The sequence below is a fragment of the Suillus subalutaceus genome, assembly GCF_016647625.1.
Source record: "Suillus subalutaceus strain FC151 chromosome Unknown DFJ58scaffold_32, whole genome shotgun sequence".
NCBI lineage: Eukaryota > Fungi > Basidiomycota > Agaricomycetes > Boletales > Suillaceae > Suillus > Suillus subalutaceus.
Window position 1 is genome coordinate 8221 of NW_024540281.1, and position 25428 is coordinate 33648.

Consider the following 25428-nt stretch of genomic DNA (forward strand, 5'->3'; position numbering starts at 1 on the left):
ACTTGATAGTCATTACACGATAGTCTTCACTTGATAGTCTAATATGATTGTTGATTACTACATAATACATAAGCTGTGAGGGTTAGGATTATTATGGAAGATATGACAGTCATGGTTATTAAGAAAGCTTATATTATGCCTAGCAAGTTAAGACTATTGAGTTAAGACAATCATATCCTTAGTCTAGTAAGCACTGTGAAAGCTTGTGACCTTCTGGTAACCGTGTGGCAAAATCATATTTTGCTGATGTATATATCTTGTGATTGTAACTTTCTTGCACCAGTGCACAGTGATTGCCTTGAATTTCGAGTTTTTTTGTATTTAGAGATACATACCACTGACAGATACTGTTTCAGGGACTGGAACAGTACATTGGAAGCCAATCTATCATATTATACATAGGTGTGATCATAGCAAACCTGATGCAGTCCCTGATGATGTGTTTTTATGTTTCTCCTGATGTTTTAGAATTTTTCCCACACAAGGCTGACAACAAAAACATTGAACCTGCGAAGCTCAGACACACCCAATAAATTGTATTTTGCTCATATCTCCCTCAAATCATGTCTGTTTGAGGCAAAATATGATCCCCAACATCCCTTCGATAGTATATGCAATATATAAGGATACTAGGACAACAGGATTTATTCCTGTTGTGCTATGTGCTTACCCTTTGTGCAAGGCCTGACATCAAAAATCACCCGATATATAATATTTTGCTCATATCTCACTCAAGTCTTATCCGTGTGAGACGATCTGAATTGTGACAGGCCCCTGAGATCAAGTTCTATCTGCTTGTGAATGCCTGAATGCATTGAGGCTAGACATTGCAAACATGGAAAGCATTGACCTTACAATGCTGAAATACACACAGTATATGGGATTTTGCTCATATCTCACTCAACTCTTATCCATTTAGGATGGGCTAAATTCTGCCAGACCCGTGAGATCTAGGGCTATCTGCATGTCAATGCCTGAAGGCATCGAGGCTTGATATCAATAACATCAAAAGCATCAAACTTCTGATGGTGAAATTCACTTGGTATATAGGATTTTGCTCATATCTCACTCAAATCACATCCGTTTAAGATGATCTAAATTCTGATGGGCCCCTGAGAGCGTGGGCTATCTGGATGTTAATACCCGAAGGCCTCGGGGCACTCGGCACTCGGAACTAGGCACTTGGCACTCGGAACTCGGAACTCAAAACTCAGCACTCAGCACTCGGTAGTCAGTATATACATAGTATGGTGCAAATATCTCACTCAAATTATATCTGTTTGAGACAATGTGAATTCTGCCACACCCCTGAGATTGAGGGCTATCTACATGTTCATGCCTGAAAGCATCAAGACCCGACATCAATAACATCGAAAGCATCGAACTTCTGATGCCAACATTCACCCGGCATATAGTATTCTGTTCATATCTCACTCAAATCACATCCGTTTGAGATGATCTCAATTCTGACGGGTCCCTGAGAGCGAGGGCTATCTGGGTGTTAATACCCGAAAGCATCAGGGCACTCGGAACTCGGAACTCGGAACTCGGAACTCGGAACTCGGAACTCGGAACTCGGAACTCGGAACTCGGAACTCGGAACTCGGAACTCGGAACTCGGAACTCGGAACTCGGAACTCGGAACTCGGAACTCGGAACTCGGAACTCGGAACTCGGAACTCGGAACTTGGAACTCGACACTTAGTGCTCAGCACTTGGTAGTCAGTATATTTTATTTTGCACCTTTCCCAAGTACATACCCTTAATTTCAGAATGAAGTCCAGATGAAATCCAATGAAGTCCGAAGGACTTCCGGAGACTGGCTACTCTGATGGAGTGCTGGGGGACTTCTGGATGAGCACAGGAACCTTCCGGAGGAGTATAGAAACTTCTAGAGAAGTACAGGAAACTCTGGAGGAGTTTCACCTGCTGCATAGGGTCCGAAGATAAGACTTCTGAAGGTAAGCTTCCTAGATGGAAGCACATGGAGGAGAGACTGCAAGGGACAGAGTCCAAAGCAGGATCAGATAGGAGGAGTGGTCCAGAGGACAGGATGTCTGAAGGTTGCGCCATCTGAATGTTCAGATGTCCAAAGGTTACAATGTCCAAAGGTTTTGATATCCGAAGGGTAAGATGTCCGGAGATCCAAAGGTCTGGAGGTCAGCAGGAGTGTACAGGATTATAGGACAGGAGAATAAAGGCTACCATGGACAAGGTCTGGAGTAGAAGCAAACAGAGGTAGGCTACACTTAGGTGGAGTCGGAGATAACAGGAAGTAGACATAAGTCTTGGAAAGACAGGAAGTGCCAGAAAGGCAAAGGTCCAGCTTAAGGAATCAATCCTTAAGCTTGGATAGAGATGGAAGGACAAATCCAAAGGTTTGGAAGTCCAGCCTAAGGAATCCTTCAGGTTGGACTCGGATCTCAGTACACTTCACTTGATTTTTGATATCCGGGACTCCATAGTCAGAACTTGAGTCTTGAATCTCGGGTGTCGGGTGTCGGGTGTCGGGTGTCGGTTGTCGGTTGTCGGGTGTCGGGTGTTGGGTGTTGGGTGTTGGGTGTTGGGTGTTGGGTGTCGGGTGTCGGGTGTTGGGTCTCGATGGTCGGGACTCAATATTTGGGACTCGTTGGTCGGGACTTGATACTCGATTGTTGGGATTCAATGGTCGGGCATTGGGTTTCAGGACTCAAATCTCGGGCTTTGGGACTCGGGTTTCAAGACTCGGTAGTCGGGACTCAATGGTCGATTGTCGGGATTTGATAGTCAGGGCTCGGATATTGGTACACTTCACTTGATTTTCGGTAGTTGGAACTTGGCATTTGGCATTTGGTAGGCTTGGATGATGTTGGCTTTCAAAGATCTATTATCATATATTGCTCAATGAAATACCAGACGATTGGAAGTGTGCTGGACATCACATATTCATTTGTCGAGACCCGGGTCTCGGAACTCAGTACACTTCGCTTGAGTTTCCACTTCACCCCTTTGCAAGGCTCCATGCCATACTACATCATTAGATGACTTTGAATTATTACCTCCATGATATACAACTAGCTGAGCTCCATCATGTCTACAATTATCATTCTCCTGGGCCCACCCGTTTATATTATATACCCCTACGTCGGCCTACCCGTCTATGCAATATATGTCTACCATTGGCCCACCCGTATATAATAAATCTTTCACCGCTCCCTCGGCCCACTCGTCTACAAAATAATACCAATATGTCAGCCCACCCGTCTACAAAATAATATTAATTCGTCGGCCCACCCGTCTAATATGATATATATCTGGGCCCACCTGTCTATGTGATAACAAGCACCCTTGATATACCCGGCTATTTGATACATATCTACCTTGGTACACCCATCTACATAATATCCAACTACCTCGGCCGATCCGTCTATTGAAAATTCATGTCCATCGGCCCACCCATCTACTTTACATATTCCCCACCTGGGCCAACCCGTCTCCATCGGGAATAATAACACTCCCGGCCCATCCATCACAGTCGAGGATATATCTACCTTCGGCCCATGGTCCGCTGGCCCGTATCATACGGGATATTATGCACGTCCGTTCACTCGTATAATACGGAGATATGTTACTGCAATATGTGCGCCACCACTGCGGCATCTCTTGTTTATTCCTTTGCCGTCTTGCCACCACTGTGGCATCTCTCGTTTATTCCTCCACTATCTCATTGGCGCCACCACTAATAAAACTCAAATTTATTCTCAGTGGATGGCTCTGCACACACACACTGGTTTGGAAGGGTTTTATGTGGCAGTGTGTGATGGAATCGAAGATCTCGCAGAACCGAAGATATTTTTCATGGAGAAATCTCAAAAGTTTGTTCAAGATGTCCTAGGTGTTGAACCGCAGCATCTTGGACTCAAGCTGGAAGCATTCGTGATTAGCAAGCTTGGTATGGCATCCTTCCCTTCATCCTATAGCAGCCTACTGATGGGCTCCAAAGACGTGCACAACAAACTTGATTTTTTTTTTGATTCAATCTTCATGTCCTATGGAGAGTAATACTCTATGGAGGACAATTCTATCTAGTCTGGGGGCCCTCAAGTGCCCCCTACGCATCTCTGAGTTCGTGAATGCCCTGATGTGAGACGTGCCCCATCAGTCCACCGTTCCCGCCGGCCGTTTTAGACGTGCAACCCAGTGAGGATGAGATGACTTATATGTACACTTGTGGTTGGTATGAACTGTCGGTATGATAACAAGGATGCATACTTGGCCGCAGAAGCGGGCAGGTACAGGAGTCGAAAGGTTGCAGAAGGATTAATGTGTGGGTGGTCCCATTTTGTTGGCTGGTGGGAGGCCCATTTCCGTCTGACTGATACCAGTGATGATGCTAGTGGCTCCGTGTGTGCGAGTGGATGGTGGTGATACAAGGTGATATGAAACATTTGATGGTACAGGAGTGCGTGGGTGGTGTGTAGGAGGGGGATAGATTGCGATGGGGCGATATACATGCTTGCGTGCTTTCGAACCTATTCAAAACTTATAAGCCTGCCGGGGTGCAAGGGAGCGGGACTTCACCAAGGACGGTCTTGAATCTACGAGTGCCATTGACAAATTTAACAAGGTGAGGGGTGGCGTCAGGGTCTGTCAGAAGGAATTGGATGGAGGTGGCCCTTCGCCCTAGGGCACTAACAAGGATGTGGTGGTCGCGTTGGGAGTGTGGGCAATCTAACAGGTAGTGGTGTACTGTCTCATCTATGCCGGGGCAGTGGGGGCAGGATGGACTGTCGGATTTACGTATGTGATGGAGGTGCTTGTTGAGTGGGGCGTGGCCGGTTCGAAGGAATATGTATAGACTGGTGAGGCATTTTGGGAAGTTGGCAGTTAGTTTGGTGAATGAATGTTTGAGGATGCTGGGGTCGAGTTGATTGAAACGATAGAAGCACAGGGATTTGCACCACAACTGTCCCCATCTCTGGGTGGTGTCCTTGCTTTGCACTTCCTTCAGGGCCGATATGCTCAGTGGGAGGGCTCTTCTGCAGAGAAGGCAAGGTAGGCGATTAACTGGGCTGTTGTTGTTGTGGCTCTCCACGATTAATTTGGCGTGCTTGTCGACTTCCTCATTGCCATGGACTCCAGAGTGTCCTGGGACCCATCGTATGGTCGCCTCAAACCCTTCATTGTTATTTGCGATCTTGTGCATCATCCTGCGAAAACAATCTGCCAGATATGAACTGGGACGCGAGTTGAATGTCTCACCTGCTCGAATGGAGGCTTGGTTGTCCACTGATATAGAGAGGGGGAAAGATGGATCACGTTCGGTGGCCAGTAGCCGTGCAGCTAAGATTAGTCCTACTTCCTCTGCTTCGAAAACCGTATGCTCTTTGTCCGTCCCTAGGTGGTACCTCAATGTTCTAGGTTGCTGTCCTGCTCGGAATAGGACTGCCGCTGCTCCAATTTTGCCTTTATAACCCAATCCGTCGCTGTAGATCTGTATCTGGTCCGTCAGTGTTTCGTGTTTGGAAATGGCCGTATCTTTGTTTGCAGCGATGTGAGTGGACCACGGGTTTTTGGCAGATGGGGGGCATCGGGCTGGGGTTAGCGTTTCCACAGTTGTGGGAGATAGAGCAAAGTGGTGGGTGAGGCGGTGAAGGGATGAGTGGTGCGCTGCAACATAACACTGTGCAGCTTTGTGGACTGGGGTGTGAAGAGGGTGGATGCTGGGGAGAGCTGCAATGTGGATGATGGCCCAGTGAAGAATGTCAGTGGCTGTGGTGCACATCGCTCCTGTCAGGGCGATGGCTGCTAGACGTTGAACTGTCGATAACCATTTTGCAACCTCTACCGAACCTCTTTGCAGGGTGTCTGTTCCATGGCAAATGATGGGTGAGAACCAGAGATCCGCAGCGTACAACATCTTGGGGACTGCCACTGCTAGGTATAGTTGGCGCATCAACCGCATAGGGATGCCCTTGGCAGATGTAGAGAGACATCGTAGTTGGAGTACGTAGGACGTCCTTCTTGCTACAGCATTGTCAACCTGTGCTTTCCAGCGCAATTCCTGGTTGAGGATGACACCGAGGAAACGGTGAGTTGAGGAGGGATGGATGGTGGCACCCTGAATGATCATGTTGGGGCGTGGCCTGTGTCTATTCATAGAGAAATCCATTAGCGCAAATTTGTTAGTTTCAAAGCAGGAATTGTGAACTCTTGACCAATCATAGCCTCTGCCTGGTCGTTCAAGCATATCTGCAAGGATGGTGTGAGTGTCGGAGAAGTCCTTTCTGATGGCGATGAAAGCTGTGTCATCAATGAATGCTAATGTTAGTTCTTTCAAGGCTTCTCTACCACATCAAGGCATTGCAACGTCAACCAGGTCAGAACTATAGATGATGTATAAGATCATAGATAGTGGGTCACCCTGGCCTATCCCATTGGATACCGGGAACCAGTCGGACATGTATCCATCAAATTTCAATTGCGTTTGATGGTTGGTCAGCACCTGTTCAGTGAAGTCTACTATGTCACCTGGGATGCGTCTCATCTGCATGTTATGAAGCAGGCGCTTTGTCACAGCATTAGGGAAGGCACCTTTGATGTCCAGGAACAGGACTGAGGCCACCTTGTGCGCTCACCACGCATTCTTGATTGTGGCTTCGAGCTGGTGAAGCGAGTCGGACGTGGATCAACCCGGCCTGCCACCGAAGTGTGTGTTGGGCAACAGTTGGTGGTGTTCCAGGACATAGGTGAGCTGGTCCGCTACTACTGCCGTCAGTAACTTTCCGGTTGTGTTGAGTAGGGCGATTGGCTGGTAGGCTTTGGGGACTGAGTAGTTGGGCTTGCCCGGCTTACATAGGACGACAGTAGTGAACTTTCGCCATGGCTGATAGTATGTGCGGTGTGATATTGTGGCATTGAAAAGGTGTAGGAGATAGGGGACAAGGGTGCCAGAGCATTCCTTGAAAACGATGTTGCAAATCCCATCAGGACCGGGTGCTTTGTACCCACTTAGGTTGCATATCGCCCTCTCTATCTGGTCCATGGTGATTGGGGGTAGGCGCTCAACTGGGTCGGGGTACTGCACATCTTGTGGAACAGGGTCAGCTTCAGGGGGAGGAGGAAAAAAGGACTTAGCTAGAATTCGACTCTTCTCGTTGTTGGTAGTTGCTTCAGCCATGGATCCATCTTGATTGGTGAGGGAGAAGGAGGGAGTTCAGGTCTTGCCTCCATCGCGTGGTTCTGCTGAGATATATTTATTAGCGGTCCATAAGTCATTACCTTCTATGTCTTCCAACCAATCTAACCAGTGCTGCTTCTTCATCGCCGTTATTTTGTTCGCATAGAGGTCCTTGGTCGCTTTGAGTTTGTCATGGCTGGGGTGTTGGGGGAGACCTCGCATCTGATATGCCAACTTGCTGAGGTTCTTGACCTGGGATCTGAGGAAAGATAGTCGCTTCGTCCACCACCATTTGGAGTGTGGACAGGGTTTCGAGTAGGGCATGCAGGAGTCCATGGTGGTGGTGATCGATTGGGTAAGGTGCTGCACGGCCTCTTGAAATTCCTCATCGGATGCAAGAGGTTAGGCAGGTCTGGTGGTGAGGGTTTCCTTGAGACACTTGTTGAAGGCGTCCCAATCGACCCCACGCCAATTGCATTGAGGTTCTGCATCCATGGTGGGGGTTTCGAGCTCTAGGGTTAGTAGTATAGGGAGGTGGTCGGTCTTTGGTCCACGAAGTTCTGGGGCAGTTTCACACAAGACGACTGCATCAAGGAGGTGTTCAGTACCGAACACATTGTCCGCGCGCATCCAATTGCTAATCACGCTAATAGATCTAGCGGGGAGAAGCGCTCAGTAAGTCGTAGAACAATACTAATATTGTTGTATGTACCTAGCGGGGAGAAGCGCTAGGGTACATGAGTATGAGTGCGATACAAGTAAGAGAATGCATACACACCTCAGTAAGTCGTAGAACAATACTGAGGTGTGTTACAGCCGACACGAGCTTTATACGAAAGGTATAGTGAGTTTAGGTAATAGACCAGCGAAAGGACTTGCGGAAAGCTCGTATGGTTAAGAAGCAAGAAGATGCCAAGACGAGTGCGCTGCATGTGGTGTCGATGGTGATAAGAACAAGAAGGTAATACGAAGTCTAAAAGGTAAATCGTCAACAATTGCCTGTGCTGATGGATTGGAGGGTGGGGGTGTTTTGCAGCAGGAGCTGAATCATTCTGTGGTCGGCAATGAGGTCAATGAGGGGGCTGGCGGCCGTATAATTGAATGGGTGGCGGTTACAGATATCTTCCCACAGGGGGTGGTGGTGATTGAAATCCCCTGACCAGAGCATGTGATCGTTGTCGGATGTTCTGAGGGAGGCGGCGTTGTTCTCTAGATAAGTGTTAAAAGTAGTTAGCGTGTTATTATGGGTGCAGTCATTATAGATATTAAAAATGGTACATCGTCCATAGGGACCAGAAGTTTGAATTGCGATGATGTCTGATGAAGGGAAGGTGAGCTGTTTCCATGAATTGGTATCGAGTCTTGTGCTGATGAGGATGAGTGCCCGCGACTGCTGCTGGGGGTGGGTATAGTGCTGTGAGGGGTAGAGGACGTGCCAGTGGTGGTTGGCGCTAGAATTACGAAGGAAATTAATATAGGGCTCTTGGATGATCAGTATATCCCAGTCCGCGATGACGGGGTTGTTGAGTAGGGAAGACTGAGTGATCAAAGAGGTATTGAGGTTTTGTTGCCAAATCTTGAGCCGAATGTTGTTGGTATGGGTGTAATTAGACATGAGTGGGGGGTGAGGAGGGGGGGGGGACTGCCAGAAGGTTGAGAGGGACTCAGGGTGTTGGGAGGTGAGGTAGGGTCAGGGTCTAATGGTGGGTAGATGTCCCTTAGGATGTCAGAGAAGGATGTGGACTGACTAGGGGAGTTGGAGTTGGAGCGGGGTGGAGGGGACGGGGAGGAGGGAGGTTTTTGGAGTGCGAGCATGGTTTGATGGAGGGTGTTGTTGGTTCTTGGGAGCAGGTCTTGCGGAATAGGCAGGGAGAACATGTCCGAGGTCGCTCTGGGGGGTCTCAGTGGGACGATGGTGTGTGTCCACGCAGCTTCAGTGGGAAAGTAAGGCATCTTGTTCTCCAGGAATTTCTTGTCAAGGAGGGTCGCAGCGTCGAATAAATTCCGGGCATTTCCTACTCCAGCTGGTGTGGTTGCTGCTGTGACAGTTAACGCAATGGGTAGTGCGGTATGCATTGCAGTGGGTGGAACGGTGATGTTCTCCACATGTACCACAGGTGTCATTCTCGTCTGTGCAGCTGCAGGCGATATGGCCGTACCTTTGACACTTCGCGCATCGAATGGGTTCTTTTTTGTTCTTCCGGATGGATATCCTCTCATTGTCGATACACAGTCCGTCTCGTAGGATATTGTTGGCCGTGGGTGCATCAGATACTTGCAGAAGAGCGAAGGCCTTGCGCTGCTGGTTGGATCTGCGGTTCAGAGGTTTGATCCAGCGAATAGAGGTTAGTGTATCGGCCAGGAGTTGGTTTTCTTCTTCGACTTGGTGGAGAAAGCTGTCATTTTCTATCTGTAGTTGAATTGGTAAGTATTCTAGTACTAAGGCGAAGGTTCGGGAACGGAACAATACTGCTGATTCGAATTGACTTTCAAGTAGAGTGCGCCCTGTAGGGCTGTGGAGCCACGATGCCAGATCCTCAGATTCCAGTTCTACTACTATTCCTCCGTTACGCAGTGTGGTTATGGCTCTGACACTGCCTTGTGGGGTGCTATCTTCCCTAATGTTATTGAGTGCTTCCTTGAGGCGAGTCACTATCTCCCTGTTTGTAGTTCCAGGTGGGAATAGACTCGAGCCTGGGGTGGCGTCTAGAAGGATCTCGCATGCCCGAACAGCTGCTTGGCCGACAGCTTGGTCCACCTTGGGAGGGAGGTGAGCAGCCACTACAGAGCTGTAGGTGGGCTGGGTCGTGGGGAATGATGGGGGTGGGGGTAGAGGTCATTTGGAGGGATAGATGGTTGGTGCGGTCTTGAGTGGCATCCAACGAGGGGGCAAGTAGTTTGATGGTGTTCTGACAGTCTGTTATCGTGGCATATAAGGCATCCGCAGTTTCCTCAAGGCGTTTGGAGGCTACCGAAACCCCACCTTCTTGTTCGGTTCGCTCATCTCTGGCTATCCGGTGCAGGCACTCAGCTTTGTCAAGGGTAATGGCTAGGGTATCCTCGGTTTTCTGAGCAGTCTTGGCTAGGCTCTCTGAGGCGGCATGAACTCCAGCTATCTGGGGGGCTAACGCTGCAATTGTATGGTCGACCAATTAGGTGGAGAGTGACTCAGTTAGGGAACCAGATAAGGTGAGTGCCAGTTCTTTTGCTGCCGCTTCCGCTATCTCGCATACCATTTGTTTCTTCAGGAGGAACGCTACAGCACAAATTGCCGCATTCACCGGCACTGGGGTGACGGTGAACATTTGTCTGATATGAAACAGAATGGTGGAGAGGTGGGTGAGTGTGAATGGTTGACCGACTTGACATAACAGTTTGGACGCCAGGTATGCCTCTGCACTCTCCGTGTCCATGACCGCACTACGGGTTGCCATAATTTCCTCCACTGAGGTCTGAGAGCGGGTGGTTTTGCGGGTGTTGGGAGCCGTTGTCTGGGTGGGGGAGTTGGAGTTGAGAGGCCCCATGCCAGAGGTGGCCTTTCCTGGGGGCATGTTAGTCTTAATAATGCGTCAAACATTTCTGGGGGGTGAAAAAGATTAGTGTAGATGATTCCACTGGGGCGGAGTAACGCCTCTAGGTGTTGGGCGCGCTGTTGAGCGCTGTGTTTGATGAGGATTTTTGGGGGTCCTAGTCGGGGTGCCACTTGGTTCGGGTCCAAGAAGCGATTTAACAAACTTATTAGTGAATGCCGTGAGCTTATTCAAGATAACCTAGGTACGTGCTTCATGCTGTCACACTTATGCCATCACTAACATAAATCATTGAAGAATTCATCTCAATGGAGAAGAATGTGTCAGGCAAAATTAAAATGAATTATACGAACTATGAGTGCGCTATAGTAGAACATCACAGCATAGAGCTAACGAAGTGGCCTTTGCCAGGAGGTGTGAAAAACCCTTCTAAGGTTGGTGGAAGAGCTCAGGTAAAGGCTTTATTGGATGCTCTCGAATCCAAATCATGCAAGTGGGTTTCTCTGTCAGAGGAAGAGCTTGTCAAGAGGATGAAGGATAACCGTGCGCGGCAGGCACACGGGGAACAAGTTTATGTACCAAGGAAAGCGAGGGCTCGTGTGTTGCAACCCAAGAGTAAAGCAACTGTTGGCACTGATGATGAGTCGAGCTCAGACAAAGATGAAGACTAGTACTCAGTACCTGTTAGACACATTGATAGTATAGTAACCAGTCAATAACATCGAGCACCACGGTGTCGGCGGCACATTGAGGGGACCATGGTGGTGGTAGTGTTGAAACGGGTTACGATAATGTCGCAGAAAGAGTAAAACAAACAGCAGTTAAGGCTGATCAACATGAGGTTGGATGGAGTACCAATGACGTGGAGGAAAGAGAATGATGCAGAGGGAAAGAGAGCAGTGTGTGAATACCAAAGATGTCAGTAATGCCATCAGACGTCCATTGAAGGGACAGTAGGATTGGGGCGAGGGACAATCAGGATAGTGAGCTCACTGTCGAGGACAATGCACAGGCTAAAAGAGAATGGCGTGAGCAGCTTTAGAAGGCATAGTGACAGTGTTGTACCTTGTAAGGGAGATACCTGCTGCAGATCTAAGGGTCCATCGAGAACAGACATCGAAGGGACAGTGGGATTGGGGCGAGGGACAAGCAGGATAGTGAGCTCGCTGTCAAGGACAATGCACAGGCTGAAAGAGAATGGCATGAGCAGCTTTAGAAGGCATAGTGACAGTGTCATACCTTGTAGGAGAGATACCTGCTGCAATTCTATGGCAAAGAGGCGCGTTGGAGCGCAGAGGACGTTGGCGGTGCAGTCAGAAGCCAATCAGCATGATTAAAACGAAAAGAACGGCGGAATATGGACCACAGACAAGCAGAATAGCGAGCTCATCGTTGCCGACGATGTAGAGGCAGAAAGAGAATGGCGTGGGAACCATCAAGAAGGCGTGGCGGCAGCATTGTACCTGGCGGGAGATATCCGGGGCGATGACAAATCGATCAGATAAGCCTACCCTATTATTTATTTTCCCGCCCTCTTGATTTTTCTGAAAGTCAATGCTAAGTGCTGCGACTATCGCTGAAGTACTGCAGCGTAGGTTTCCCCCCCTCGTTAGTAACAGACATGTTATACTATATACGTTACTAACAAGTGTGGGAACAGGTGTCACTCAGGTGAGCGCCTCCTGAGGTGGCGATTACACTCCCTCGTTCAATCATGAACCGTTTATAGGCCACAGTGCACGAATTGTCTGAGAACACGTAATCTAGGTGAGTAGCATGTAGGATACATCCCAAGAGTTTGTCTTGGAGCAGCTCTTCGCATGTACAACGTCATGATAGCCATCTTCGTTCGCAGGCTCATATAACCTCGAGCTGGCTGCCCCGCATCATGATCTCGGGAACATCTATTTGCCACTTTGCCGAATTGAGCGAAGCGCTTTCCTGGCCACTGATTCGAAAAAGTCAAAATGTTGCTCCTTCGGACGAACGTACCGGTGTCCGAGTCCCTGACGGCCGTCAGAGCGCTGTCTTCACTGTCCGCACTCAGGATACTTAGGAATGCCTCGAACGAGCTCAAATATCAACGTAAATCTGGGCTTGTGTCTGTCCGATAACCCGATTTATAATTCACATTGACATTCACACACAGGGTCGTACTTTCTCGGGCTCAGGATAGCTCAAGATTATTAACCTGAGCTAACTTGCATTTAGACAGGGTTTCGGCCAATGGCCTATCTCTGTGCCAGTGCGGGCTCGTGACTTTTTATAGTCATGAGAGAAGTCGTGCCATTAGACTTTTAAAATAGCTGGAAAATACAGTTGGATACCTACTCGTACCCTCATTGCCCTGCGACATTCACCACAAGCTCATGGCGACCGTACAAGATTCAGAGAAACATGACATAATCAGCTCTCCTTCGTCAATGATCCGTATGTCCGAGGACAACGATAAATTTCTTGCAAGTACTTTTCGATTTGGCCCCTCCAGCCTCAATCAATATTATTATTAATGAGCAACAGGTAACCTTCGAGGATAATGACACACGGGATCCCATGAATTTCTCATACAAAGCAAAGTGGACGATCACATTGGTGGCGTGTGCTTTTACTGGGATAGTCGGTAATCTAATCTACGCCACGGAGCGACTAGAGAATTGATAGATTATTGTGCCTCTAGCTGCAGCGTCGGCCTCTTTTTCGATGGGATACCAGTCGATGATGCAGGATCTAAACTGCACTCAGTTCCAGGCCACTGTCGGATTGAGCATGTGGTCAATCGGATTTGGCACGATTCCTCTCATCACTTCGTCCTTCACGGAAGAATTCGGTCGCTTGAACATATACATCGTCTCGTCATTTGGATTTATGCTGACGGAAATGATGATTGCCCTGTAAGTTCATTTTTCACAAACGTGACGCTGTTTCAGACTATTACAGGTCACCGAACATACAGACCGTCATACTTGGACGTCTGCTCGGGGGCGCATTCGGCTCAACAGGTGCAACCTTGGTGGGTGGTTCGATCGCCGACGTATGGAAGCAACATGAGTTGGGCATTTTGAGATCTTTACTTGTTTCATCGCTACAGCTATCTTCACAGGCGTGGACAACCTATGGCATTCTTCGCTCTTGTTGCTGTGGTCGGAACAGGCCTTGGACCCGTAATTGCTGGTGTAATAGAGGCAAATCCTCGCCTTGGATGGAGATGGATTCAGTGGGTTCATGTTATGTTAGTCCCTTGGAACATATCACGCACATTCCATTGACCGATTTTTCCTGCAGGTTTACAGGGGCTTATTTCATCTCTGTTGTATTGCTCATGAAAGAAACGCGCGCTACCATAGTTTTAACCCGCCTGGCAAGCAAGAAGCGAAAAGAGACAGGAGATGATAGATACCGAGCGAAAGCAGAAATTGAAAAACAAAAATTAAGCACTTTGATCAAGATTTCCTGCACACGACCAATTTGTCAGCAAATTTCGCCGATGATCTACACATATCAGCTGACATTTTATTTTTTCAGACCTCTTGCTGACGGAGCCTATCGTCCAGGGTTTCAGCGTAGGCTCTGCAGCTACTTTTTAGAGATGGAGCTAAACAGGAGTGTTTCTTTCACGCAGTTGTGGATTGGCTTTACATGGGGCGTAGTCTTCGCCCTTTTAGAGTACGCCGTTCTATATCGTTGTGCTTACCATCTAACCCAGGTATAGGTCTGTCTCCGCTGAGTTCCAGGCGGTCTACGGATTTAACGTACAGGACACGGGGTTTGTTTTCAGCACCCTCATGTGAGTCGACAGAATCTGGAACTCGTGACGATGATTTACTATTGTCCGGCTTAGAGTTGGGAGCTTCGTTGGATACTCTGCCAACATCTATCAAGAAAAGTTATATCAGTAAGCATGCGCTGGCCACATTGCACATCTATGGATCATCGACCTGTTCGAATTAGCAAACATTATCCTCGGAAACGTCAAGAAGCGCGTCTTTATCTTCCTTGTGTTGCGGCACTCTTCATACCAATCGGAATGCTCATCTATGCTTGGACAGCAAGACCGGAAATACATTGGATAGCGCCAGCAATCGGTCTCACTGTTTGTCCTACGCATTTTCGTCACAGTTGCGAGACTGACATTTCTCAAGATATTCATGTCCGGCGGATTTGTGATTTACATGGTGGTCTTCTTGTATCTCGCAGATTGGTGAAAATGTTTTGACCTACGCGATTGAATGAAACTCATCAATCTCATAGCTATGGGACATATGCATCGTCAGCCATTGCAGGCCAAAGCCTGTGTCGTGAGTTCGTCTCCTGCACGACTCTAAATACTTTTTAATGCCATGAATCCCCAGGAAATTTGGCCGCATCAATCTTTCCTCTTTTCACGACACAAATGTTTGCTCGCTTGACGTATAGATGGGGTCTGACCCTGTTCGGATGCATAGGTGCAGCGCTAGTGCCCATTCCATGGGTAAGACAAAACTAGCTACCTGTCAGGTCATTATTAAATTGGGGCCAGGTACTTTTCTTTTATGGGTCTAGGATTCGTGCTCGAAGCAAGGTGTCACGAAAAATTCTAGAGGAAGAAGAGTTGGAAGACAACATGGAGAAGTGACTAAGCATCGAGGAGGAATATGCCATCCGGTATCGAAAAATACTGAAACAAAGCGTACCAGCGCTTTGAATGCAAATTATGTAGATTCACTTGTATTTGAATCAGACTGTGCAACTTGAAGACCTTCGACGGATAGCGAGGACTGAGCGAGTAATGCCCGTGGTACAACTGGTCCTGCGCCTTCCCATCCTGGTACCGGCGAGCGTCCCTTGGCAAACTCCACCCGCTGGAAATAAGTTGGTGATAGGAACCCTTCGTTGCCGTCTGTCAGGACAACGCCATTAGCGGACAAGTAGAACAGAACACCAGCATCGAGGGCTTTCTGCACATCAACAAAAATCAGAATTTGTGAGGAGTTGCGCATCCCTATAGAGCGTAAATCGCAGAACGCGTGTAGATGAGGTTTTACCTACCGCTCATGACATTATCTCCCGGAATGCCCTGGGCAAGATGAATGTGATTTCGCTTCATTTTGGATAGGCCTTGCGTAGCTGACAGATATGTGTTAGAAGGACAAACCACCTTATAGACGAGAATTTACCTATGAACTCCCAGGCACTAAGTGTCGTGCCGTGAACAGCCATTGGTACATCTAATGCGGATGTAATAGGCTGCATGTCCAGCGTGACAGTCTGTGATCAAGATATTTAAACCAAACATTCGTTTGGCTATAAGTTAAGTACCTTCAAGGAATGCCCCTGATTTGCTCTGATCCACCATATGTCAGACGGTGAGTCAGATGACCGAGGCTCTGATAGAAGGTGAAATCGCTGCTTTTGGTCTTTGCTAACGATCTCTTGCAACTGAGAGAAATTGACGTCTCTAAACATAGGATTCGAGAGCTATCCGAAGTAATCAAATCTACAAAACGTTAACAGGTCTCATACAACTCACCACATCTGAGACTTTGGCATACCCGTCATCTCTCATATCTAATCCTGCATTCTTTGCTCCATGCCGTAGCAGCCAGCTCAGGCTCTTCGATACACGTACCCGTGGATCATCACGAGGGTGTCCTTTAAGCTTTGGAGATGGTCCCTTCTTTCCACTCTTGTCCGCCTGTTTTAGCTCTTGTGTGATATCCATGTATCGTGTCCTGTGATACGATTGTGTTCGTTGCGCTAAATTATTAACCAATAAAAGTTGTCTGCTTAGATGGAAGGTGGTGAAGGTCCGCATTCAAGCAGATGCCGGTCCGCGGTGAATAAACTTGAATCCAAAATGAAGTCACACATATGTCACTCACCGTGCCTGCACGCCAACGGCCTACAGCGGCTTCCACGGTAGGCGCCTGGACTTAAGTAAACACCGCACCAGCAACAACATGGTGATTTCAGCTTTAGCACCTTGATGCAACCACCTGGAGACGGCTTTCATGGAGAGACCAATGTCTGCAAGTAACCCTTGCCCATCGTCGCGTCTGGCTGGCCTGAAATCCTTCATCTCCAAACAGAACCTTCGCACGTATATACCAACTCGCCGAGCGCTCAGACAAGGGGAGAGCGGTTACGTTGATGGGCGGACGACAATGCAGAGCTGGAGTCAGTGGGTGGGTAAGAAAATCAGATGGAGTGGATCAGATGTGACAACCACGGACGAAGTGACTCTATTTCCTGGCTGGGTATCACGGTGGCTTGTGAGTGAGCATGAGGATGAAAGTAAGTAACGCTCTTGCTATGCTAGCTTCGTTCGGCTCAAAGGCCTACTTTTTGCAGATGCATTTGACTTACTTGTTTATGTCTCGGGCTATGCGACGACACGCAGGTCGCCAGAATTTCTTACCCGCTCTCAGCGTGCGTTTCTGAGACTAGCTAGAAGTGCGCTCATTCAAAATTATGTTGTAACGCTAAGCTGAAGTCATGATCAGGTTATGCATCTCTACCCAAACTACCGGGTCAACAGTCGCCCGTCAAAGGATCATCTATGATAGAAATAGACGGCATCAGGCTACCTCCCCGTCCAGACGAAATAGCAGATGACTTCGAGATGGAACTAGACAAGGAATTCGAACACATGAGGGACCCACAATATCCTCGACTTACTGAAGAACCATATGAATCTGAGTCTGACCCTCAACCGACACCTTCAGCGCCGTTTGCGAGCGCTCTACTCCATAAACAACACAAGAACCTCGAGGCGCGTCTGCGACCATTTTGGTCATCCGCGTTATCATCCCGCACTGTCCAAATATCCATTTTTGCTGTATCTACTACCCCAGGCGACATCCATTCGAAACGTGACGCTCTCAAGGATGGTCCGCTGTACACCTGAACACGTGGTCACTGGACCAGACGGCGCCTTCGCAAACCCCTTCAAGATTCCCTGGCAGGATCTATCTAGGCATCCTATAGCACGGCACAGACAATCCGACGGATCGGATGTAGAGCATGAGCTACTCGTTTCTGCAAAGCTGTTACCTGAGCCTGCGCCCACACCCGCATACCTGTTTCACACAGACGTTCCAAAGAACATTTCGCTGGTTGTTCCAATCACATTTTCACCCATCCATGTAATAACAGACATAGACGATACTATCAAGCTCTCAAATATCACGAGTGGTGCTCGTGCCGTCTTCCGCAACGTTTTTGTTAAAGACCTCGAGGAAACGACTATTCCAGAGATGGGGACATGGTACAAGTCAATGTGGGAGCGAGGCGTTCGCTTCCATTACGTCGTGAGTGCCATGCCACATTTTATGGTGTACTCACGTTCATAACTCCCCCAGTCTAATTCCCCCTTTGAACTCCTCCCAGTCATCAAAGATTTTTTGCAGATATCCGACCTTCCGCACGGATCTATTGCCCTTAAATCTTACAGTGGTAGATCCTTCTTCAATGCCCTTCTTTCTGATCCCGCCACTCGCAAGCGTGCAAATGTGGTTGAAGTCCTTGATGGTTTTCCTGACTCGAAGTTCATCCTAATTGGGGATTCAGGCGAGCAAGATCTGGAGCTGTATGCATCCATCGCCATGGAGCGTCCCCAGCAGATTCTGGCTGTGTTCATCCGAGATGTACACAATGCAGGACTTGCGGATGCTACAGGTAGTTCGGCGAGTCTCATGTCCACGAAGGCTCCCGGGCCTGTCAAGAAGACGAGCTTGCCACCACAACCCCTTGCTACTCGTCCACACCCCCTTCGTTCGATGTCTGACCCGGATACTTTGAAAGAGTTGGGGCCGTATGCCGCAAAACCGGGGCCATCCGTGAAGAGGAGACCCACCTCCAAATTGACCCTGCTTCCACAATCATTTTCCTCATTTGATATTCCCGCAAATTCAGATTCCAAAACCAAAACGAGGATGTCTGTGGACTCCATAAGCTCGATTGGGTCGAGTTCCAGCTCTTTATCTTTGCGCAACTTCAGGCGGGCGACTGGTCAGACTACGCCATCTATGACGGAGGCGGAGAAGAAGCGCTTCGAGCTGCAGAACCGCGTAAACAAAGCGAAATTGATGATGGGGTCTGACGTCATTCTGCGAGTGTTCAAGCTCCCAGAGGAGTGTATAGAGACTGAGCGGCTTCTAGGGCCACTGAAAGATGAGATCGGGAGACCCACATAGGGATATGGCCTAATTGTAATTTATTCATCCAGCTTTCATGTACGGGTAATAACGATCCACGGGTATATGGACAATCTGTATGTATACTACGAGGTGACAGACACAGTCTTTTCCTTCGTATTTGGCTGATTACGCGATGCCAACTGCTTGTCCAACTCAAGCATATACCCGCTGAGCTCCTGAGGCAAGATGTGAGACACGTGTCAACCTGGGCATGGGAGTGGCTTACAGTGTTATTAGGCTCAAATTGAAGGCCAAGAGAGATAGCATCTTTAGCCTCTTCTATGTGGCCCAGCGCAACGAGTGCTTTTGCTTTCCTGAAATGACCTTTCGGCCATTGTCTCCGGACTGAAATGACGGTCTCAGCGTCAACGAGCGCACCGAGGTAGTCACCAAGCTCAAGAAGAGCTGCTGAGCGGTTGGATACGACCGTCGAGAGCTCTTCTCGTAGTATTGCGGCACCTTCCCAAGCTGGTCTCTGCACGGCTATGCTCGCTGCCATATTGTATTTTGAGAGCGCTTCTCTGGTCTTGTTGAGTTTGTATAGGTTCTGTGAAAAACATTAACTGAATATGGAGAAATAAAGTCAGAAGACATACATTGCCCTCATCCTTCATATTTGTCACCGCCTGCGATAGTTTCTGCTGCACAACGGTTGGAGGAGGTGGACAGCGCAAGGTAGGATTCGTGACAAGAATTTTCGAAACACGATTGAGAGCAATAAAGTCTACGTTGCACTGCTTGCACTTTTCTAGCTTGTGCGTGTTGCAGAAGGCGAATGCAGTACTTGGACCCCCTACTGCTATGTCTACAGGCTTAAAATCGGCATCGATGCGAGCCTGCATGACTGGGTCTGGCTGTGGAGCAGGCATAACCTGTTGAGCAGGCTGCGGGGGGTGTGGGTGAGCATGCGAGTGTTGACCTGCTGGAGCTTGCTGGACTTGTTGAGACATCTTAGTTTTGTGCTCGGCGTAAGTAACAATCTATAGAGCTACGTTGACTTGACCAAAAAGGTAAGTGGCAGTGCGTGAGAACGATTGCCCATTCATGGTGTTTTATTAGTCAGCATCTGGAAGGTCCGGAATTTTTTATCAAAATTGTGGTTGTTCAGCTTTCTTTCTTCATCCACCAACATCGGTCCTTCTCTAGAACATCAACGACAGAAAAAAGAACAGTCAGGTTCATTGACATTTCGACTTAATATGACCAATGGAATTGTAAACGGCAACGCAAGTCTAGAGACTCAGTTTGGTACGCGTTCACTCATATTATCTTTGTACCCTTCTCACCATACTAATATCCTTACTTCAGCTTCTCTCGGCATAAATGGAACGAAATCTGCATACGTTCCCCCTCATATGAGAAATGCGCAGCGCGCTACACCTCCGCCACAACCAAACGGGTACGTCATTTCCTTCTAATTTCACATCTTGTGATAATCAAGCGCTCGTAACTAGGACCGGCTGGAACGAGCCCCAAGCTTCTCCTCGCCGTGGATTCGAACCTCTTCGAGGTGGTCCTCCCGACAAAGGTAGTAAAGATACCTTCAGCGTTGGATTCGGCAGTCCCACCCGCGGAGGTAGCAGTGCAAGTGATTGGGCAGGTCGCCCATCTAGCAACGGATGGACTGCCAGAGAACCCCGTGGAGATAGCCAACAGCGTGATTCTTCCGGATTTGGTGCCTGGCGCAATGGTCTTCATGTCGTCGGCCCTCGCAATCCGCGCATGGAGAAGGAGCTTTTCGGAGATCCGACTGATCCATCCAAGCAACACACTGGCATCAACTTTGAGAAGTATGATGATATTCCTGTCGAGGCTACAGGCGCTGGAGTCCCAGACCCCGTTATAGCTTTCACGAACCCCCCACTAGACCCTGTTCTCTTGGAGAACATTGCATTCGCTCGTTACACTACTCCGACTCCCGTTCAAAAGTACTCCATTCCCATCGTTGCTGCTAACAGAGATTTAATGGCTTGTGCTCAGGTGTGTGCTTTTCTTTGGGTCATTTGTAGACGCTAACGTTGTGCTCTAGACTGGTTCCGGAAAGACAGGAGGCTTCCTCTTTCCTATTTTCTCCGCCTCTTTCGCTTCTGGACCTCGTGCCCCACCACCTGAGACCCCATCAATGGGGTACTCACGCTCACGTAAAGCCTACCCTACTGCCCTTATTCTTGCTCCCACCCGCGAGCTTGTCAGTCAAATTCACGAAGAAGCGCGCAAATTTGCATACCGCTCGTGGGTTCGCCCAGCAGTGGTGTATGGTGGTGCCGACATTAATCAACAACTGCGTTTGATCGAGCGTGGCTGTGATCTTCTCAGTGCTACTCCCGGACGGCTCGTTGACCTCATTGAGCGTGGTCGGATCAGTTTAGCAAACATTCGCTACCTTGTCCTTGATGAGGCTGATCGCATGCTTGACATGGGTTTCGAGCCTCAGATTCGCAGGATTGTCCAAGGCGAGGACATGCCTGGCGTAGAGGATCGCCAGACGCTTATGTTTAGTGCCACATTCCCACGTGATATCCAAATGCTCGCACGAGACTTCCTGAAGGACTACATATTCCTTTCTGTCGGCCGTGTTGGTTCAACCTCTGAGAACATCACCCAAAAGATCGAGTACGTCGAGGACAATGACAAGCGTTCTGTTTTGCTTGATCTCCTCGCGTCTGATCCTCCTGGCGGGTTGACCCTCGTCTTCGTAGAGACCAAGCGCATGGCCGACATGTTGTCTGATTTCCTCATGTCAAACCGCCTCCCTGCTACGTCTATCCATGGCGATCGCTCCCAGCGTGAGCGTGAGATGGCTTTGCAGACCTTCCGCACCGGACGTACTCCAATTTTAGTAGCTACTGCTGTCGCAGCCCGTGGTCTTGATATTCCTAACGTCACCCATGTGATCAACTACGACCTACCTTCGGACATTGATGACTACGTCCACCGTATTGGTCGTACTGGTCGTGCCGGAAACACCGGTGTTTCGACTGCATTCTTCAACCGTGGGAACAAGAACATTGTCCGCGATCTTCTCGAACTTCTTCGCGAGGCTAACCAGGAGATTCCTGGGTGGTTGGAAAGTGTGGTACAGGAGTCCACCTTTGGATCAAGTTTCCGTGGCGGTCGTGGCCGCGGAGGTGGCAGTAGTAGTGGCAGTGCTGGAGGTCGTGGTCGTGGTGGCAACCGCGATTTCAGACAGTCTGGCTATGGTGGCGCCAGCAACTATGGTGGGGGCTTCGGACGTGGCAACATGAGCTACGGCAATGCCCCTTCATATGGCGGCGGCGGCGGAGGTTATGGTTCTGGTGGAGGTTATAACAACAATGGAGCAAGCGGTGGTGGATCCGGCTGGTGGTAAATATACTGTCGCCATATCCTAAATCCACTCACCTCCTACTCAATCGTATCGAATTCTTCTCGGCCTGCAGCTTCTCTCGGATTTCCTCGATTCGCCTCGATTTCGCATTCATGAAAATGTCCATGGTAACAAACTCTTCGCCCTATGCACTCAAACATCCATCTCGCTGTGTGTTTCGCTCTCTTTTCCTCTCACGCACGGACTCCTTGCGCTGCTCTTCCAACCTGGTTTGTCTCGTTGCTTCTGCTCATCATGAAGACTATACGGCCTATCTTACATTCGTCGTCTGTGTTTCTATTGTCTCGGTGCGGTATGTCTACTCTTAATTCTCTCCCCCAAGCGCCACCCCCTCTCTCCGCATTATAGATAGACGTTAAACGGCAGGCCGTAGACATGAGCAGCATACATCATTTGTCAGTCGTCGTTTCGCGATATCCACTCATTTATTGGCATTGCGACGCGCGGTCGGACATTATTTGATATCCTCACGAGACAATTTTTACTGTTAGAGCATCGCATATCCTGTACCGTAGTCTTTCCTGTCTTATTCTATCAATTCCTAGACGCCTTCCCATTGCAGGCTGTTTTACTCTGAAGCTCTGGTGAGACTCTGGAGGGTGCGAAAATGTATCGGCTGTCGTAGCCACCGACTTGTAGCTAGCAAACTGGTTGGTCTCCACGTCAGCATAAGGGCCAGCGCCGGAAGCCGTACGTATTTCAGACGTTCCTTCCTTCACTCTTTTTGCTTTAGACGCTACAGTTTGGCAACTTTTTCCGATTATCTTCTTTTATTGAAATTCTGCCACAAAATGTATCGAGGATCGTCGCCCGCATCCGATGAGCCGGAATTTCAGCCGTTGAGGAGGCTTAAACCGTTACCTAAACGTAGACGCACCTCAGACGCGCCCATTCCAGCAGCAGACGACCTCGTCCATCCCATGGCCGACATTCTCGGCGCAGAATCTCTCGCAGACGAACTCATTGCTCATGCTGACTCCTCTCTGCAGTCTTACTACGCTTCTGTGTTCGGTGGCACCCGCAACGGGGACACCCTTGATCTGAACGCGGCGTACCAGCTCGGGAAAATGGGAAAGTCGGAAGAGGACCAGAGTGAGGGTGACTATACCGATCATTTCCAACAGCCTGGGAATACGAAGAAGAGGAAAGTGCCAGCTAACATGTCGGGCGCGGCGCAAGGGCGGGAAGCGGAGCCACAGTTGGGTGCAGAGGATGAGATTTTGGACAGCTTGGCTCTATTGCATGGTCGGGCTAACCATGGCCTTGACCTTTCTGCCCTGCCACCATCGGTGACCCCAACCCCCAGGAAGGGGAAGATCACCGCATCAACGCTGGCAGGTCTCCAGCACAAGGAGCTGCTCAAGCATCGAAAGCGCCAGCTTGCAGCCGTCTTGGGAGCCCTTTCTCTTGGCGATACACTTGCCCTTGATCAAGCATTATCAACGCATTTGCCCTTTGCGGGTTCGATGATCAGATCTGGCTCTAATCCGCCCAAATTACGGCTCTCGCGTCGACCTGGTCCGCGTCTTGCTCGCGCAGCAAAGGCTCGTGCAAGTACAGCCTCAATGCCCCTTCAGAAGAAGCCTTCATTTCCAACCACTCAATTCGTGTTCACGTTTTCTAGTGCAAGTGAGTCGCAGTCCAGTTATCAAAGTGATGTCAGAACCTGATCAGACCTTGTTTCATTTAAGCGTCTGATCGCCTCGTTGCAACGAAACAGGAGGTGCTAGCACTCAGAAATCGGTTCGAAAATGAACTCGCACGTCAAGCGGCTAAAGTAGCCAAAGGAGCTGCCGATACTAAACAAGCGGCACTTACGGCAAGCAAAGGGACTAAGTCAAAGCGGGGAGAGAAAACGCAGCAGCGGGCACTTAAGGGTGCAGCTGAAAGTGGGGATCAGTCAGCGGAGTTTCTAGAAATGCCAGGGGGAAAAGGCAAGGGAAGCAAAAAGAAAAAGCGAAATGCAATTGCTATCGCATCAAATCCTCATCACCGCAAAAATTACGTTCCTTCCAGGCTTCCTTCATCTGGGCAGGCTAATGTGGTCCAGGCGAATGCCAATGCTCAGAACATGCTTGGGCCACTTCCACTTCGCTTCCTCTCGGCACAAATACCGCCTCGCAGACGCAAGAAGGCAAACACGGTTACTCCCACTGCGCAAATAGTCAATCCTGCAGATGAATGGATTTGCCCACGTTGCGAGTATTCCCTTTTCTATGGAGAAGGGTCAGAGTACCGTCAAGCGGTGAAGAACCGAAAACATATTCTTCGTAGAAGGAGACGTGCACAAGAGCGTGCCGCAGGCGGACTGAACGCTTCCAAGACACCTGCAAATTTAGCGCCATCTGATGAAGAAGATGATTACGACAACGATTATGAGCCATCTCCTGCACAGTCCCCCGTCATCGTGAGGGAGTCTGATTGGAAAGAAGGCCCGGATATAGGCAGGTCTAGAGGGCAGGATTTCATACAAACTGGATAACGTATTTACTGATCCACTTCCGCTCTTTCCATCTCATTTTGCATACGCCATCTCTAGTTGTGGAAGGCATCGCATTACCTACTGACATGTTATCACAAGCCGCATCTTTATCTAATGGACGGACATTTGGAATTTATTGGCAGTCGCGTTGGCAAATATATGGACATTTGAGGCAATTTCAATATTTGGATTACCTGGAGAGAACCATATGCATGACTGTGATTTGGGCCGGTGACAAGACGGCTTCCACGGGGTAACCGCGTGCAGCAAGGCGTCCTGATGGAAGTCTCGCCGATCGGTGTAAGCGTCACCGTTTAAAGCATGAAGCTGAGAGTATGTTTCAAATGCAACTTTTTCTCGTACTTCCACTGTCTGCCTAGCACTTGTCCATCTTCTGTCGCGCTGAGTCGTCCTGGGACTAGTAGATTCCTGACAAAGGTCACTGGTCAATACTCAGTACTCAGTGTTAATACAGGTTAGCACGGCCGCGGCACTTTTTCGCGAGATTGATCATCACGTTTGTTCACGTAAACTAGATCCATCACATCTTGACGAACAAGCTTTGTCCACAAACCTCAGGCGAAACGTGCGTTTCTGATCAAAACTTGTGAGGCCATTTCGACCTATCCGTGAGTGAGCAACGGATGCGGACAGCCATGTATCGCTTCGCGCGATGATCATTGTCCGACTGTGTGTCCTAAATGACATCTCCCTGT

The 25428-nt window shown here is 48.9% G+C and overlaps 9 protein-coding genes across 9 annotated transcripts; 6 read left to right on the top strand and 3 right to left on the bottom strand.

Annotated features, from left to right (window-relative positions):
* Positions 1-2206: 2206 nt before the first annotated feature.
* On the top strand, positions 2207-2763 carry DFJ58DRAFT_839934 (uncharacterized protein; the record flags this gene model as incomplete). The annotated part of the gene is made up of 2 exons (XM_041392561.1): positions 2207-2238; positions 2466-2763. 2 exons carry the CDS (start codon positions 2207-2209, stop codon positions 2761-2763), a joined length of 330 nt encoding a protein of 109 aa, XP_041245651.1.
* Positions 2764-9783: 7020 nt separating this feature from the next.
* Positions 9784-10710, bottom strand: DFJ58DRAFT_726025 (uncharacterized protein; the record flags this gene model as incomplete). The annotated part of the gene is made up of 2 exons (XM_041385313.1): positions 9784-10289; positions 10341-10710. The coding sequence occupies 2 exons, from the start codon at positions 10708-10710 to the stop codon at positions 9784-9786; spliced, it is 876 nt and encodes a 291-aa protein (XP_041245652.1).
* Positions 10711-11005: 295 nt separating this feature from the next.
* Positions 11006-11777, top strand: DFJ58DRAFT_778725 (uncharacterized protein). Its single transcript, XM_041389658.1, has 2 exons — positions 11006-11313; positions 11371-11777. Exons 1-2 carry the CDS (start codon positions 11028-11030, stop codon positions 11406-11408), a joined length of 324 nt encoding a protein of 107 aa, XP_041245653.1. The 5' UTR covers positions 11006-11027; the 3' UTR covers positions 11409-11777.
* Positions 11778-13058: 1281 nt separating this feature from the next.
* DFJ58DRAFT_874418 (MFS general substrate transporter) lies at positions 13059-15339 on the top strand (the record flags this gene model as incomplete). Its single annotated transcript, XM_041394392.1, has 15 exons — positions 13059-13119; positions 13178-13309; positions 13367-13580; positions 13627-13737; positions 13790-13918; positions 13972-14156; positions 14212-14249; positions 14309-14352; positions 14399-14473; positions 14528-14581; positions 14638-14779; positions 14829-14887; positions 14938-14984; positions 15039-15157; positions 15206-15339. The coding sequence occupies 15 exons, from the start codon at positions 13059-13061 to the stop codon at positions 15299-15301; spliced, it is 1506 nt and encodes a 501-aa protein (XP_041245654.1). The 3' UTR covers positions 15302-15339.
* A 38-nt stretch (positions 15340-15377) lies between these two features.
* On the bottom strand, positions 15378-16387 carry DFJ58DRAFT_657957 (KptA family-domain-containing protein; the record flags this gene model as incomplete). The annotated part of the gene is made up of 5 exons (XM_041382005.1): positions 15378-15667; positions 15715-15792; positions 15843-15933; positions 15985-16143; positions 16196-16387. 5 exons carry the CDS (start codon positions 16385-16387, stop codon positions 15378-15380), a joined length of 810 nt encoding a protein of 269 aa, XP_041245655.1.
* A 301-nt stretch (positions 16388-16688) lies between these two features.
* Positions 16689-18860, top strand: DFJ58DRAFT_726028 (uncharacterized protein; the record flags this gene model as incomplete). The annotated part of the gene is made up of 5 exons (XM_041385314.1): positions 16689-16959; positions 17017-17118; positions 17169-17555; positions 17593-17975; positions 18027-18860. The coding sequence occupies 5 exons, from the start codon at positions 16689-16691 to the stop codon at positions 18858-18860; spliced, it is 1977 nt and encodes a 658-aa protein (XP_041245656.1).
* An 86-nt stretch (positions 18861-18946) lies between these two features.
* DFJ58DRAFT_715601 (uncharacterized protein) lies at positions 18947-19705 on the bottom strand (the record flags this gene model as incomplete). The annotated part of the gene is made up of 3 exons (XM_041384142.1): positions 18947-19039; positions 19090-19410; positions 19460-19705. The coding sequence occupies 3 exons, from the start codon at positions 19703-19705 to the stop codon at positions 18947-18949; spliced, it is 660 nt and encodes a 219-aa protein (XP_041245657.1).
* A 273-nt stretch (positions 19706-19978) lies between these two features.
* Positions 19979-22519, top strand: DFJ58DRAFT_778781 (P-loop containing nucleoside triphosphate hydrolase protein). Its single transcript, XM_041389659.1, has 4 exons — positions 19979-20111; positions 20172-20262; positions 20318-20843; positions 20893-22519. The coding sequence occupies exons 1-4, from the start codon at positions 20063-20065 to the stop codon at positions 22210-22212; spliced, it is 1986 nt and encodes a 661-aa protein (XP_041245658.1). The 5' UTR covers positions 19979-20062; the 3' UTR covers positions 22213-22519.
* A 242-nt stretch (positions 22520-22761) lies between these two features.
* On the top strand, positions 22762-24961 carry DFJ58DRAFT_681978 (uncharacterized protein). The gene is made up of 2 exons (XM_041383230.1): positions 22762-23859; positions 23922-24961. The coding sequence occupies exons 1-2, from the start codon at positions 23022-23024 to the stop codon at positions 24710-24712; spliced, it is 1629 nt and encodes a 542-aa protein (XP_041245659.1). The 5' UTR covers positions 22762-23021; the 3' UTR covers positions 24713-24961.
* The last annotated feature ends 467 nt before the right edge of the window (positions 24962-25428 follow it).